At 47.2% G+C, this 15,086-nt stretch overlaps 1 protein-coding gene across 1 annotated transcript in view; it reads right to left on the bottom strand.

Annotated features, from left to right (window-relative positions):
- The window catches only part of pmfbp1 (polyamine modulated factor 1 binding protein 1), an 89,767-nt gene that overhangs the window by 10,180 nt on the left and 64,501 nt on the right, over window positions 1–15,086 (bottom strand). The window contains exons 13-22 of the mRNA XM_072698108.1: window positions 11,684–11,863; window positions 10,122–10,289; window positions 9,847–9,930; window positions 3,183–3,359; window positions 2,991–3,034; window positions 2,511–2,724; window positions 2,210–2,398; window positions 1,665–1,787; window positions 530–656; window positions 309–436 (exon numbers count right to left, since the gene is read on the bottom strand). Coding sequence (XP_072554209.1) covers window positions 309–436; window positions 530–656; window positions 1,665–1,787; window positions 2,210–2,398; window positions 2,511–2,724; window positions 2,991–3,034; window positions 3,183–3,359; window positions 9,847–9,930; window positions 10,122–10,289; window positions 11,684–11,863 — 1,434 coding nt within the window. The remainder of the gene's footprint in view (window positions 1–308; window positions 437–529; window positions 657–1,664; window positions 1,788–2,209; window positions 2,399–2,510; window positions 2,725–2,990; window positions 3,035–3,182; window positions 3,360–9,846; window positions 9,931–10,121; window positions 10,290–11,683; window positions 11,864–15,086) is intronic.

Raw genomic sequence — 15,086 nt, 5'->3', positions numbered from 1 at the left:
CAGCCAATTATTTCTTAACTTGACTGTAAGGATACATGGCAAAAAAATAAGCATCAAATATCAAAACTTGGTGATTATGAGTAATGAACTTTACAGCAAAATTCAGGAGCAGGTTGGTGTCCCCTTCCTTTTGGGATAAAACAGCTAACAGTCTGCCAGAAATAACAGGTACTTTAGCTTGGAGTCCAGCCGCATGAATCACTAGCTAAACACATTCACTGGTACTGTGGTTCTCCTGTTTAACTGGTTTTCTGGTTTTTTCGTTTGGTCGTCTCTCAAATATGAGGACTTGCGAGCTGTAATATGACCTTCTGTTGCTGGGCAGCCTGCAGCTCCCCCTGCAGGCGAAACGTCTGTTTCTTCCCCCGCCGACGCCGTGGCTCGGCTGCCATCTTCCCCTGTAACTGCCCCACCGCTTCCTGAAGACGCACTGCCTCTGGAACAATGGGAGGCCGCCATTACTCAAACCCATACAGACTCCACTGCAGGCCTGAGCCCTAATGCTCTTATGAAGACGTGGCCCACTCACCTGTAATGTCAGGGTTCCTGTGCTTGGTCAAGTGGCTAACTTCCTCCTTCAGCTGGCACACGTCAGCCTGGTACTGGCCGAGCTCCTGCGCGTCCTGAGCAAGCCGCTCCACAGCACAGGACAGCTCCTGTGGAGAAACTTTACCCTTATAGGTGGCGCCCCCACCTGGCCAGAAGTGGCAGCACACGAATCACTAAATCCTTAGTGGCTCCTGCAGCCCCCGCACAGTCATTAATGCACGCAGGCCGGCTGCTTATCTGCTGCTTCTACACGGGAAGCGAAAGTAAAGGAAAACGGCCGGAAGTCACAGCCCAGATGGACACGCAGAAGCCTCTTTGCTGTTAGCCTCTCAATTAATCGTGTGCAGAGTGCTGTAAGCATGGTGGGTTTATGAGCTGCTTAACGAGCTTCCGGACTGGACTGCGCTGTGCAGGGGGGGAGGGACAGAGTGTGAGCCTGTTGCCCTGGATCGACGCCCCAATGGGCCACTTGCGTAAAACCGCGCGCTCGGTAATGAAGGGGCAGCGTTATCTGGAACACACTGACACGCATTTCAGGAAAGGTGCAATAAAATAAATTTACGCCAGCAACAGGGGACCAGGCCTTCGCTCAGACCATTAAAATGAGGACGTGTGACGAGGCAGGCAGGCAGCCTGAACACCCGCGCTGACAGTCATCGAGACAAATCTGAATTTCATGGCCGTCCGCGTTTGTATAAATAGCCAAACTAAATGCTCTAACCATCTATAAAATTATATTAAAGGTTGCAGGGAAAAGGAAGGCGTTAGGTGGCCATTTATTCGGGGCAGTAAATCAGGCAGGGGTAGGCCGGCGGGGTTTAGCAGGCTGGTCGGATTGAGCAGGCTGCGCCTGCCCCAGGTCAGACATGCTGCGGCACTCCATTAAAGGACACACCCGGCACAGCCGCAGCCATCACAGGCTGGCCCTGGGGCGGCTCAGGATGCTGCCAGCGCTGGAGGTCTGCCTTTGGGCCTTTGATCGTCAGTCAGTGTGAGTGTCGCTCCCACGTGGACAATCCGGGTAGAGGGATGAGAGCAGCTGTCATCTGGAGGCCCAGGGGGGAAGGTCAGGCCTGGCCTGCAGGCTCTGCACCTGAACGATGCAGGGGCTTTACCTGTTGCAGCTCCTGGATGCGGCAGAGGTGAGGCTCACAGTCTGGATCTGTGAGGAGGTGTGTGGCTTTGTACAGAGAGAAATCCGCCCGGATCTTCACCACAGCCTCCTCCTGCTCCTCCACCTGCGTCAGTGTGCACATGTCTGAGACAGGTCACTGTCCATGCAGGGGTGATTCTTTAAGGTGAGCAGCATAACACTACTACACTACATTTCTGTTAATTTAATTACTATGCATGTGTTTTTAGGTGCTCAGACTTTACAGAGAGGTCACATAAAACACGGCAAAAACAGCAGTTACTGCATTTTAGTGTTTATTTTTTTTAAATATGGCCTTGTCATCTGGATGGGGGCCATGGACATTGTAGATGGGGGTGGGGGGCTCATACACAGAGTGCGAGTTTGGACAAAGTCCTGTGCCTCCCCTCTGAGTGCCTGAAGACTGAAAGCTTGATTCAAGTGATTTTGGGAAGTTCAGCTGGTTACACTCAGGGGGGTGTATGGCTGGCAGCCTCATTCTGGCCCAGCCCAGCAGGGGGCGCTGACCTGCCTGCGCAGGGTCCCGATGACCAGCTCACACTTCAGGCCGTGCTGGCGGCTCTCTTCCAGCTGCCGCCTCAGGGCACCCAGGGACTCGTCCTGGGCCTGCAGCTGTGTGTAGCGCCCCTCCAGGTCACTGCGCAGGAGTGCAGCCTCCCAGTGCAGGTGCTGTACCTGCACGTTATGCTGCAAAGCCTGGGGGGAGGGGGGTTGCATCCAAACTCCTTGGGAGGTACTTGGTACCAGACTGATTTCTATTAAAATATCTGTATAACTGAACACAAGTGAGCTGCGTGAAGGGGCTGACCTGCATCCCGGCCTCCTGCAGCTCCCTGTCCCGGGCCTGCACCCTCTCCTCCAGCCGGGAGACCGTGCCCAGGCAGGCCTGGTACTTCTGCTGGTAGGAGTCCAGGGCCTGGGTGAGCGGTGGTGGGGGGGGCTGGGCCTCCTGTGGGGCTCCCCGCAGCTGACTGAGCTCCATCTCCACACTGCACAGCTGGGGGGGCTTCTGTAAAGCCTGCTGACGCGGCAAAAACACACCGAGGGAGGGCTGTGTGTATACCACACACACACACACACACAAACACAGGGCTGTCTTTGTATATACCCACACACATGCACACACATACACACACTGGGGGTTGTAGATATACACACATTCCACTCCCCCCCCCCCCCCCACCTCCCTGAAGTCCAAAATGCTAAATTAAACTCTCACAGACACACGGAAACTGGTGAAAGACAGTAGGCAGACACTTGTTTCAAACACGTGAACACACTAAACTGCACCGAGTCGTTACTGAGCCGGAATCCATTTTCTTGTGCACCCAGCTGGATTAATCATAAAGAATGCCGTTAAGCTCCTCACAACTTCACAACGTATTATTTAAGCTCATGCTGAACAGCGTGCCAGCAAAGAATACAGAAATCTCGGGAGAAGAGGAGGCGCAGATTCACCATCCTCCTCCTAGACACCCACCTCCTCAGCCTGCCTCTGCTGCCTCTGGGCCTGGTCCCTGTGGGCGCCGAGCGTTTCTGTGCTGCTGAGGTACTGCTGCAGCCTGCTCTGTGCCTTGTCCACTTGGGCTTGCGCCTCTGCCTGCCAGCGCTGCAACTCTTCATTGGCCGTACACAGCGCCCCCTGCTGGACCTCATACTGAGACATCGGGGGGTAGGGAGGTCAGTATCTAGGGCCGGTGTTTATGGCGTTTACATTCTCACAGTGCTTCTCTGCTGTCATCAGAGCACATTAATTAACGAAGATATCTTTATCCTGCTAAGAGACTAATTTCTGGAAACCCGATGACTTCATTAAACAGTGCTCTGACGTCTCACGGAGTTCTGGGGGGACCCTAATTTTACAGGGCATGTCGACATGGACAGACAAGAAAGAACCAAAAAGAGAAAAGAAAACACAGGAAGAGCTAGAGATGGAGAGAGGCGGAGAGGGCTGGAGCGGCCCGTAGCGGGGAGAACAGCAACGGCAAGGCCGCATGCATCACCGCATTATCTGCACTAAGCTGCAGCGTGGTCCTCAAAGCCACAGTTTCTCTCACACGCTCATCACACAGACAACACCCCATGGCTATTTCTGATGAGATCCAGAGTGGAAGAGTGAAATGTTTAGACAGGGCTTCTACCCACCCCCGTCTGATTAATCTCCAGCTAGATTGCCTGGCCAGCAGTGATATTAGCATAAAATCTCCATGAATCAGGCCTGGAAACGAAGACCTTTCATCAAGGCACTTGTCTGACACGAAACAGCGAATCTCATTTTGTTTCTAATATCATTTTCATGGGTGGGGAGCGGGAGTGGGGGGGTGGGAGAGGATGAGAAGCTAAACGGAAATAGGATGGGGGTGGTTAAAGTTTGTGCATAAAATAAACAGTGTCATCAATCAATATTAAGAAGCCCTATCCAGAATATGACGAGCTTTTAGACGCCTGGCAGTGAGGCTCTTAAATCGAGGAACAGAAGGTTAGTTACCTGTCACACAAAGAAGAAAAAAATAGATTTTCTTTTAGTTACACTACTGGAAAGTGTCCATGATCAACTGCAACACCTCATAAAATCCATGTAAAAAAACAAGCTGTCAAGTCGTGTAACAGTGAAAACTAACAGATGCACAGACATGCTGAAATTAATGAAGACACCACTGAATGTCATGGATACCCTACCAGCTACACGGGAGAGTGACTGTCAGTGAACAGCAGAGTCAGTATGATCATGGATGAGACTGTTCCGGTGACTATGCAACAGAGTCAGTGCAGTCATGAGGGAGAGGGTCACAGAGACTACGCACAGAGAGTAGGTATGATCTTGGAAAACTGAGTCACAGTGACAAGGCAGCAGAGAGTCAGTACAATGACGGAGGGGAATGTCACGGTTATTATGTGGCAGTCAGTACTATCATAGTGGAGAATGTCATGGTCATTATGTGGCAGAGAGTCAGAACAATGACGGAGGGGAATGTCACGGGGATTATGTGGCAGAGAGTCAGTATCATCATAGTGGAGAATGTTACGGTCATTATGTAGCAGACAGTCAGAACAATGACGGAGGAACGAGTCACTGTGGCTGTGTCCAAATTCAGGGGCTGCATCCTTCTAAGGCTGCATTTCAAGACTGAAGGTGTCACACAGGCGTGACAAGGCCGTCCCATTTGGAAGGCTCCTTCAAATGCAGCCCAGAAATGCGTTATTCTTTTGCTGATATCCCAAATTTAATTGAGTGAACCTTTGAAGGATGCAAAGGTATAAAGGCTACAAAGACCGCATACTTCGAAGGATGCAACCTATAAAGGCTACAAAGACCACATACTTCGAAGGACGCAGTCTATAAAGGCTACAAAGACCACATACTTTGAAGGACGCAACCTATAAAGGCTACAAAGACCGCGTACTTTGAAGGATGCAGTCTATAAAGGCTACAAAGACCGCGTACTTCGAAGGACACAGTCTATAAAGGCTACAAAGACCGCATACTTCGAAGGACGCAGCCTATAAAGGTTACAAAGACCGCGTACTTTCGAAGGATGAAGTCTATAAAGGCTACAAAGACCGCGTACTTCAAAGGATGAAGTCTATAAAGGCTACAAAGACCGCATACTTCGAAGGACGCAGCCTATAAAGGTTACAAAGACCGCGTACTTCGAAGGATGCAGTCTATAAAGGCTACAAAAACCAAGTACTTCGAAGGATGCAGCCTATAAAGGCTACAAAGACCACGTACTTCGAAGGGTGCAGTCTATAAAGGCTACAAAGGCTGTGTACTTCAAAGGATGCAGTCTATAAAGGCTACAAAAACCAAGTACTTCGAAGGATGTAGCCTATAAAGGCTATAAAGACCGCGTACTTCGAAGGATGCAGTCTATAAAGGCTACAAAGACCGCGTACTTCGAAGGATGCAGCCTATAAAGGCTACAAAGACCACATACTTCAAAGGATGCAGTCTATAAAGGCTACAAAGACCGCGTACTTCGAAGGGTGCAGTCTATAAAAGCTACAAAGGCTGTGTACTTCAAAGGATGCAGTCTATAAAGGCTACAAAAACCAAGTACTTCGAAGGATGTAGCCTATAAAGGCTATAAAGACCGCGTACTTCGAAGGATGCAGTCTATAAAGGCTACAAAGACCGCGTACTTCGAAGGATGCAGCCTATAAAGGCTACAAAGACCACATACTTCAAAGGATGCAGTCTATAAAGGCTACAAAGACCGCGTACTTCGAAGGATGCAGTCTATAAAGACTACAAAGACCGCATACTTTGAAGGACGCAGCCTATAAAGGTTACAAAGACCGCGTACTTCGAAGGATGCAGCCCCTGAATTTGGACGCAGCCCCTGAATTTGGACACAGCCCAGGGCTGTGCAGGAGACAATCAGTACAATCATGGAGGAAAGTGTCAGGGTGACTATGTGCTAGAGAGTTAGAGTGATGATGGATGAGAGAGTCATGGAGACTATATAGAAGAGAGTCAGCAGGATAATGGAAGAGCTGCGGTGGCTACGTGAGGAAGAGTCAATAATATTGTAGCGGAGAGTCATGGTTACAATATGTCAATATAATCACAGAGCGGAGTATCATGGTCAGGGGGACAGTCAGAAAGATCATGGAGAAGAGACATGGTTACTACTTAGGGAAGAGTCAATATGATCATGGATAGAGCTAGGCGATATGGCAAAAAAAAAATATCACAATATTTTTTCCTGTATTGACCGATATCGATAATTATCAATATTATACTTTCACAATGCTGTTCCATGTAATAATCAAAATAATAATAAAAATAACCCTATTCTGACAAATAGAATGAAGACATTGAAATAAACAATATTAATAAACAAATACTTATTTTCCAACAAATTTTACTGTTTACATACAAAATTCCCTTAAATTATAGAAGGTTATTGATTTTCAAGTATTCAAAGAAATATAGCTCAAATGAGAACCATATAATTATGTAACAATGTGCAAAACTGTATAATATTGCAAATATGCTAAAGGGCAAACATAAATTAAAGCAGGACAGAACTGACTGCAACAAGTATCTTCCTCTATTCTTGGTCTCTTAAAAACTTTTTTAAATTCTGAGGTAGAAAACCAAACAAAAAACACTTCATGTGTTAGATTTTTTTGTCTGGCGCTGCAAAACGTCACCATGCGTCACCATGTCACATGGTACAAAATCCTCGCGAGAGCAAGACGACTTGAGACAGACCGTGCAGCACAAACTGGAACCGCCTCCGTGACGACACAACTTTGCCCTTATTGGCTGAAGATTTTAGGCATGCGCATGACGTTTGTATCCAAGGAGGTTCCAATGCGTTATCTGCTACTTCTCCCGAAAAGTACGTAAAGCAGTGAGTACTGGTTTTAAGTTCATTTACCTGGTAAAACAAAGTTTAAATAAATTACATAAATGCTCTAACAGTACATGTAAGTTAGTGGTTTATTTATTGTTAGTTACTATAATGTTGCGCTGCTTTATTTGTTTAATCGTCCAGTCTGTGAAGAAGGCATTCAAGTAAGAATTGCATTGTACTCTGTACATGACAATAAAACTTTGAATCCTTGAAATACATGTATTTGATCTTTTTCCTGGCAGCTATCTTTTTACACAGAGTCACTATACACAATAGTTTTATTCACTGCTAACAGTTTGCATCAGGAGTTGGTTATTGTAAAAGAAGTAATGTGCATGCAGGTGATATTTGTATAGATTTATCTACACCCTTCTGGCAGTGCTGCCATTGCAGTCAGGTCTCACAGACTACGAGGAGTAGAAGTTGTCCGACTTGGCTGCAGTCAGTTTATACTCCACCCCTGCAGCCGCCGGCACATCGCACTCCACGTCGCGTCAGCTGCAGACAGACCAAAGCCCAAGTTGAATGCAGCCATTGCTTCCTTAAGGGAGGATGGGTAAAATTACAACATCGTCGGTGATTGGCTGTTGTGCTGGCGTTCAGTAAACCTCTGCTCGATAGGCCATCGAGTTGTCTGTCTCAGTGCTTTCTCTAAAACGGAGCAAACTTGATTGATCGAGTTTTATAGTCTGTGTGTATCATCGTGATCGTCCTCATTTTTTATCGATAAAAAATCAAGATTGTTTTGTCGCCCAGCACTAATCATGGAGAAGAGGCATGGTTACTACATAGGGAAGAGTCAGTATGATCATGGAGAAGAAGCATGGTTACTACACAGGGAAGAGTCAGTATGATCATGGAGAAGAGGCATGGTTACTACATAGGGAAGAGTCAGTATGATCATGGAGAAGAGGCATGGTTACTACCTTAGGGAAGAGTCAGTATGATCATGGAGAAGAGGCATGGTTACTACACAGGGAAGAGTCAGTATGATCATGGAGAAGAGGCATGGTTACTACACAGGGAAGAGTCAGTATGATCATGGAGAAGAGGCATGGTTACTACACAGGGAAGAGTCAGTAAGATCACAGAAGAGTGTATCACAATGTCTACTAGAAAGTCAGTAAAATCATAGCAGTAAATCATGGTCACTACATGGGAGTGAGTTAGCAGGAATTTAGAGAGGATCCATGTTAGTAAACTGATGACTATTGCAGAGAAATCACTGGCCTTACAAAGGTGTGACTTTTCATGATTTGTTTTTTGGGCATTGGTACGGAACAACTTCAATCTGAAGTCGTCCAAGCAAAACATCAAGTAAACAACACATGTTCCAAAAAAATCTCATGTTTATCAGGATGCCTTCTTAACACACAGCTGATGGACCCCATACCAATTCTGACTGCCTGACAAGATGGGTTTGATCACCCAAATGCTAAACCTGCTGAGTAGGTAAGAACCTGTATCAATCTAATCTCACCTCTCAGAGACTAAATGGCTTTTGGTCGACGGCCTGACAGGTGTAATTTATCTCGGCACGGATGACAGAGGCTCGCCCCGTTACGAGTGCGCTCAACTCGGTGCCAATGGGCTGTGAATCCCATTGGTAATGAAATACGCCGCATTTCCTGGCTGCTCCTCTGTCCTTTTATTCACCTCCGTGTAAACGCACAGATCATTGTCTCACACGCAGTATTTCAAAGAGGTCGATGCTAACAGAGCGTACGAGCACAACGCAGCGGTAGATAACTCAACACGCACATAGGCGCGGCCCTTAAAAGCCCGGCACTGCAGTACACAATGCGGCCCTTTGATGATGCAACTCCCAGTCTCCCGTTTCACCAAATTCCGGTACAAAAATCAGTTGCAAGTAATGAACTCATTGTCCACTTCCTTCCGCCACATGCTTTTCACCCCCCTCTCTGCCTGCCCGTTTGGATAAAAACAGCATCTCCATGTGGAAACGCCACATAAAGCAGTTACTAAAAAGTCTGAGATGTCCCCTCCAAGTCCTTTGTGCTGGGGGGGGGGGGGCATGCCCATCAGCAAGAATACATTTTCGAGCCACAGTTAGTACTGCCATGAAAAATAAACAAATGAATAATTGAGGGCACCATAAATAAATAACACTGCAAGTATTTGTCAGCCATGCAAGTCTCCGTCAGGAAGCAGCACCACATGCAAACGACTGCGAGCAGTGAGTTCAGACGCATCATTCGGGGGCCCGATAAAATAATTATAAAACAATTACATAAAAACCTTCAAGGAACTCCAGGCGTCCCTGCGGCACTCGAGTGACAGCGCTGTCCCTTTTACTGCAGGATGGGATGCCTGCGACCCCACAGCTGACCGGTGCTCGGCAGATTAATAAAAGATGATTGCGCTTCAGTAATGATGCAGAAATCGGGCAGGAGGGAGTGAGAGAGGGTCACTCTCCCTCAAACTAGCCCAGAGTGTCGCCCTGCCAGCACCTCCCTCCTCGAGCTTAACTCTGAATTGTGGCCAATGCACCCGGGCATATGAAGTGAAGGTTCTGTGACCTTGTGCTGGACCAGTTCTAATGGAGAATGAAGCACAGTACATCCTGAATGGGATTCATGCTCATCAGCGGACCCCAAGGGGCTCACAGCTGCCCTCCATACATTGAGCACAAGGTCAAGCTTTCGTTGTGTGAAGCATCAGCTCGCAGTAGGGAGCTGAGGAGATCAGGAAGCGGGGGGGGGGGCGCAATTCTGTCAGGTCTGATGTGACTTGGAGGGGGGCGGGGGTGGTTCGCACCTCTTCCTGCACTGATCTCAGGCGCTCCTGGGCAGTGCGGAGCTCCGCTGTCAGCATCGATACGGCCTCGTCCCTGTCAGCCACCTGCAAGGCAGCAACGTTCAGGCACAACAATGTGGGCTTTAACACCACTCTCCCATCGCTTCAAACGGCAGGCAGGCAGACAGCCGTCGCTGGTGACCATGGTAACCTCTGCGCGAAAGAAGAGCAGCCTCTGCGACTCACATGACTCCATATGACAGATGTAGGTTGGTCTTTAAAACCTGTCAGCTGACCTCCTGCAGGGCGGCCCGGTGGCTCTCTGTCAGCAGGCCGACTTCAGTGTACAGATCCCGGGCCTCCGCGGTGAGCTGCAGCACACGGGACGCCAGGTGCTTCTGCTGCCTGACCGCCTCCCGCAGCTGCCCCTTCAGCCTGGCTGTCGCGTCCTCTTCCTGAACCAGCTGAGAACACAAAATCTCGCCTTGATCCCGGCCGCCTCAGGAACAGCAGACGTGCTGTCAGAGCCGCTCGGCGTGAGGACAGGAGCTGGGCCCTGTGCCTTAAAAATACGCCAGTCAGGCCAAATCTTGTCCACGCGCTGCTTCTGCTCAGTATTCTCTTAAAAAATACAGAAAATAAAACTATATGGCATTTTAACTTAAGGTCCTGTACCTCAACAAGTAGAGCATTATGCTAACAATAAAAAGGTTGTGGGTTTGAATCCCAGGAAGCATAAATAAATTGTAACCCATCCTTCTATTTAAGTCACTTTGGATAGAAGTGTCAGATAAATGCAAACAATGTTTGTGCATGCATGTAATGGACAATTTATTAGGCAGGGGTGGCCAATCTTATCCAGAAAGGGCCGTTGGGGATGCAGGTTTTCACTGCAGCTCCCTAATTAGATTACTAATTAGAGGACTGATTGCCTGAAGAGTCCTGACACCTGGGATTGAACAGCTGACCTAAAGGTTACCCCAAGAACCTGCATATACACACTGGCCCTTTGAGGATATGATTGTCCACCCCTGTCCTGCACACTGCCATGTAGGATCACCCAAACTGTAGATGAGCCGTGGGCTCAAACGCGGCTTTCTGCACACGGCTGTTGTACCGATCCGTTCCTTTTTGGCCCTTGTGCCCTTCCTGTCAACTTTAATGAAGATGGTCATTCTACTCTGACCTCCCATTAAGTGTTTGCCCCCAAACAGAACTGAGCTTGACCGGATATGTTTCTATGACACCACCATCTGAAACCTCTAGACACTGCAGTGTGTGAAAATCTCAGGAGGGGACAGTTTCTGCGATGTTGGAACCATCATGTCCAATACCAGCAATTACACCATGTTTAAATATCACAAATATCAGACGCCTTAACTGCAAAATACATTAAGCCCTTGGGATGAACATTCTGTCTGCATACTGTATGTATTCATTTGCAGCCACATGATTTTCTGTTTGGAGAAACATGCAATTTATGTTAATGGCCAGGTATACCTATTAGAGAAGCCACCGAGTATAATTTCAGTTCATGGTAAATTGTACACTAGTCCTTGTCTTGAGAGTTACATATAACTGTGGTTATCAATCAGCATGTGTTAGTGTTAGACAGTCACAAGTTCACTTTCTGAAAATATCCTTACAATATACTGTCAGGTGTGTTTTGCTATAGTGAATCATTTGAATTACTTCATAATCATGTAAGTATGTTTGTATTAGGCATGATTTTATAAAAGAACCCAGGCTCAGTGTTTTGTGACCTGCTGGATGAAATGGTTGACTTTGGTTGGTGGAAATAAAACAGCATGTGGATCCTGGAAGATCATGCTAACAGCTAATGGTCATTCTCCCACACCTGCTCTTCCTCCTCTCTCTTGCAGGCCCTGAGCTCTGCAGTCGCTTGCTGCAATGCATCTTGGGAGCAGAGCAGCTGCTGGCGGAGAGAAGAAGCGTCATCATCCCGGTGCCGTAGCTTCTCTCTGAAGCTCTCTGCCTCGGCTGCTAGTGTCGCCATGTTGTCTTCTTGTTGTCCTAGCTGGGAAACAAAAAGTGAGGTCATTTCATTATAGCAAATAAAAGGTTGGTCATCGCATACTTCATGCTGGCAGAGACTATATTTGTGACCGAATCAAACATTTATCCTCGGAGTGAATTCAGGTTAAAAACCTGTCTGCAGTTTTATACAATTGACTTGCATTCCTGATGATTTTCGTGTGCCATTAAAATATAATTTCTGTAAATGAAAGTTCTAACAGCAGACCTGGTAACATCACTTATACATGACTGCCAAAATCTGTATGCCTCAGGAGGGACGGTGCATGGCTCCACAGGTTAAGAAGGTTGCTGGTTCAAATCCCGTAGCCAGCAGATTCATTTCACTGCTGGGTCCTTGAGCAAGACCCTCAACCCCAGTCACTGACCCTGCTTTCTCGATTGCATGTCAAATTTGATAAATAGTATTCACAGAAAGTCTTGTGATGCTTAATGTTGTAATAATGTTGGAAATTGGTTTCATAACATTGACAAGTCCATTGACAAGCAATGTTTAACGCATCTGCATGTCTTCCACACAGACATTTTCTTTTTACTAATTGTCATGATTTTTTGACTGAAGCATTCTGTTCTTACCATTTTGCTATTAATTGCAATAGTAGTCATTGGCTTCCAAAGGGAAACTAAACACAAATGTTTGGAATTTTATGTTACTGTAAAGGTGTTACTGATTAGAAAACACCCAGACTGCTTCTCAGTGAACTTTTTAACTCAGAACGGCTCTTTTAGAACTTTAACTTGGGTTTCAATTCATTACTACTCGAATGTTTAAGTAATGATTTTTGTTATAAAACCAATAATTTTGCAATATTTTTGCTTAATTTAGCAAGCGTCCTAAGACTTTGTGAGCACTGTAAATATTAATGCAAAATTCATTCTACAGTTTTCTTGTACAATTGCTATGGTCCTTCCACAGAGATAATTTGCTATTTCAAAGATAAGCCCAGCACACTGAGTCATCTGTCCTCTGCTTTATGGAAATGGGCTGGTTTATTGTCTGTTTCCCAATCTAAAAGCAAAATCCAATAATGTGGGTATATAATGCTCTAGAAAATGTACTATTCTGCCTAAGAGAGAGTGTTGTAAACTACGCATTATTATCCACATATATGAAAGAGTATGCACTCTTTCCGGTGCTGTGAATGATGGTGAACAACCCGAAACCCGTATGGTGCTAGTGTGAGCGATGGCCAAGCCAATGGAGGGGAGGAAGCAGCACATGGAGCAGGGGTGGGGGGGGGCGAAGGCGCAGCCAGAAGTGGCAGACCAATTAACCGTAAGGGGACACACATTATTCCCCCGCATTCATAACCGGCCTTCAGCACCAAGTGGTAAGGGGTGGAGTTTCGTGCCTCTGAATTACAAAGCAAACCCAGCGGCTCGCTGGCCTTTGAGAGCAGGGGCTGATGGGTAGGTAAATTTACTGTGGGATTAAGCCAATTAACTGTACGCTTCAAAGAGTTTCCAGAAGTCAGGCGGGAGTTTTTTCGACTCTGCCTGGATGCTAATTCCATTCACAACACTCATTTTCCCAGACCAAACCAGGCATCCTCTGTGTTAAAAGAAAGCCAATTTCCTTCAAATCCCATCAGAGAATATTATTAATTTGCTTCCTAAGCACAAAAACACAACGCTCATACGTGTTTTAGCTCAGACAGCGGTCTGCATGGCGAGTTCATGCTGATGAATGGGTGCTGAAGCCCGACGGTGTCCACTCCCCCCACCTGGGGCCCGCTGGTTCCCCATGGCTCCCTGCAGCCCCTGCTTCCCCTCTTCCTGCTGCTAGGCCTCCTCCTCCCTGAACTGGAGAGCGGTCAGGGCTGCACCACAAGCCTCATGCAGCTCCTCCATGACCTGTAGGTGTTGCTCCCTCAAATTGCTCAGCCCCCTGTCACACTCCATTACTTACTGCTCCACCTGTACATCGGAAACCACAGCTCTTACATTAAGGATGTACAAAACCCCTCGAAACAAATAAGACCAGTCGAGCAGCAACCATCTTCAAACCCTTTCAGAGTTTCCATGTTCCACAGTAACTTTCCAGTTTTCTCCCCGTTCCGTAATAACAGGCCAAAGCCAACCACACACCCCAGACTGGGAATCACATCGACATTTTTGATAAATTTAGAAATGCCTATTTTGACAGCAGCTTGATCAGGGAGCAAAGTGAATGAAGGGGCAGGACAGCGTGGAGTGCGGAGACCAGCAGCCGGCCGCGGTCTCGGAAGCAGCCTGCCCACGACGCTCTGGAGGCGTCACCTCACTCTACCGTATCTCGCCAGCTTACATCAGTGCTGCTGCAGTCCAACACTCAGTAAAACTCCGACAAACGAAACTTCTCAGTAGACGGACAGGGTTTTAATTGCCACAAAGAGAAAACAGTCTGTTTAGAAAAATAAACAGTCTGTGCACAGTCTGTGACCTACTTCACCACTCCTTCTATCCCCTGTCAAAGTTGCCAATTCTTAGTGAAACCTGCCTGAACTGGTTATATCTAGTTTGTCCTGGTTTACAGTCCGTCCACACAAAAGTTGAGCTCCCATTCATGGTAACAAGGACCCTCCCCAATCCTTTGGAGTTTCTCTCAAAAGTCTCTTAGCTATTCTAGATCGCTATGGTGTCCTTCTGGTAACAGGCCTCAATGGTTTTTCTGCGACGGCCAAGTGAAATCAAGTCTGTCACTGCACATTTATTAATGCAGACAGGGTGAGATTAATTCCACTTATTTTCAGACATAGCGAGCTTCAAGGCACTCGATGTTTATACAATGCGGGCCCTCACAGCATAAGGGGGTAGGGTGCACTGGAGGTGGATGTGGTGCAGGGTGGGCAGCATTGCAAAACCACCAGCCAAGTAACAGCACAAAGCGGGCACAAGCACAGCCTTGTCCTGGACCTGCTGGTGCTCATCTCCCAGTCTCTCCATTTCACCTTTATTCTGGGAAAGCTACGGAGATTAGATGACAAGGCAAAGGGAGGGAACGACAGAAAGGAAGGGAGAGAGAGAAGCTGTGAAGCCTGCGTCTATTTAGTGTAAAGGAAATAAAAAGAGACACCTCACGTCAGCTTCTCCTCTGTATGCAAGACATGGATTCCGGAATTAGTTCTATAGTGGAAATGGGCCTCTATACAAACACCCAGCATAATAAAGTAATTGAACTGTACCTAATCTAATTTGTCTAAGGCTGTGCTGCAATTCTGCCTCCC

This window comes from Paramormyrops kingsleyae, chromosome 13, assembly GCF_048594095.1.
Source record: "Paramormyrops kingsleyae isolate MSU_618 chromosome 13, PKINGS_0.4, whole genome shotgun sequence".
NCBI classification, from domain to species: domain Eukaryota; kingdom Metazoa; phylum Chordata; class Actinopteri; order Osteoglossiformes; family Mormyridae; genus Paramormyrops; species Paramormyrops kingsleyae.
Note: the sequence above shows the minus strand (reverse complement) of the source record. Positions and strands in the feature narration are given on the sequence as shown.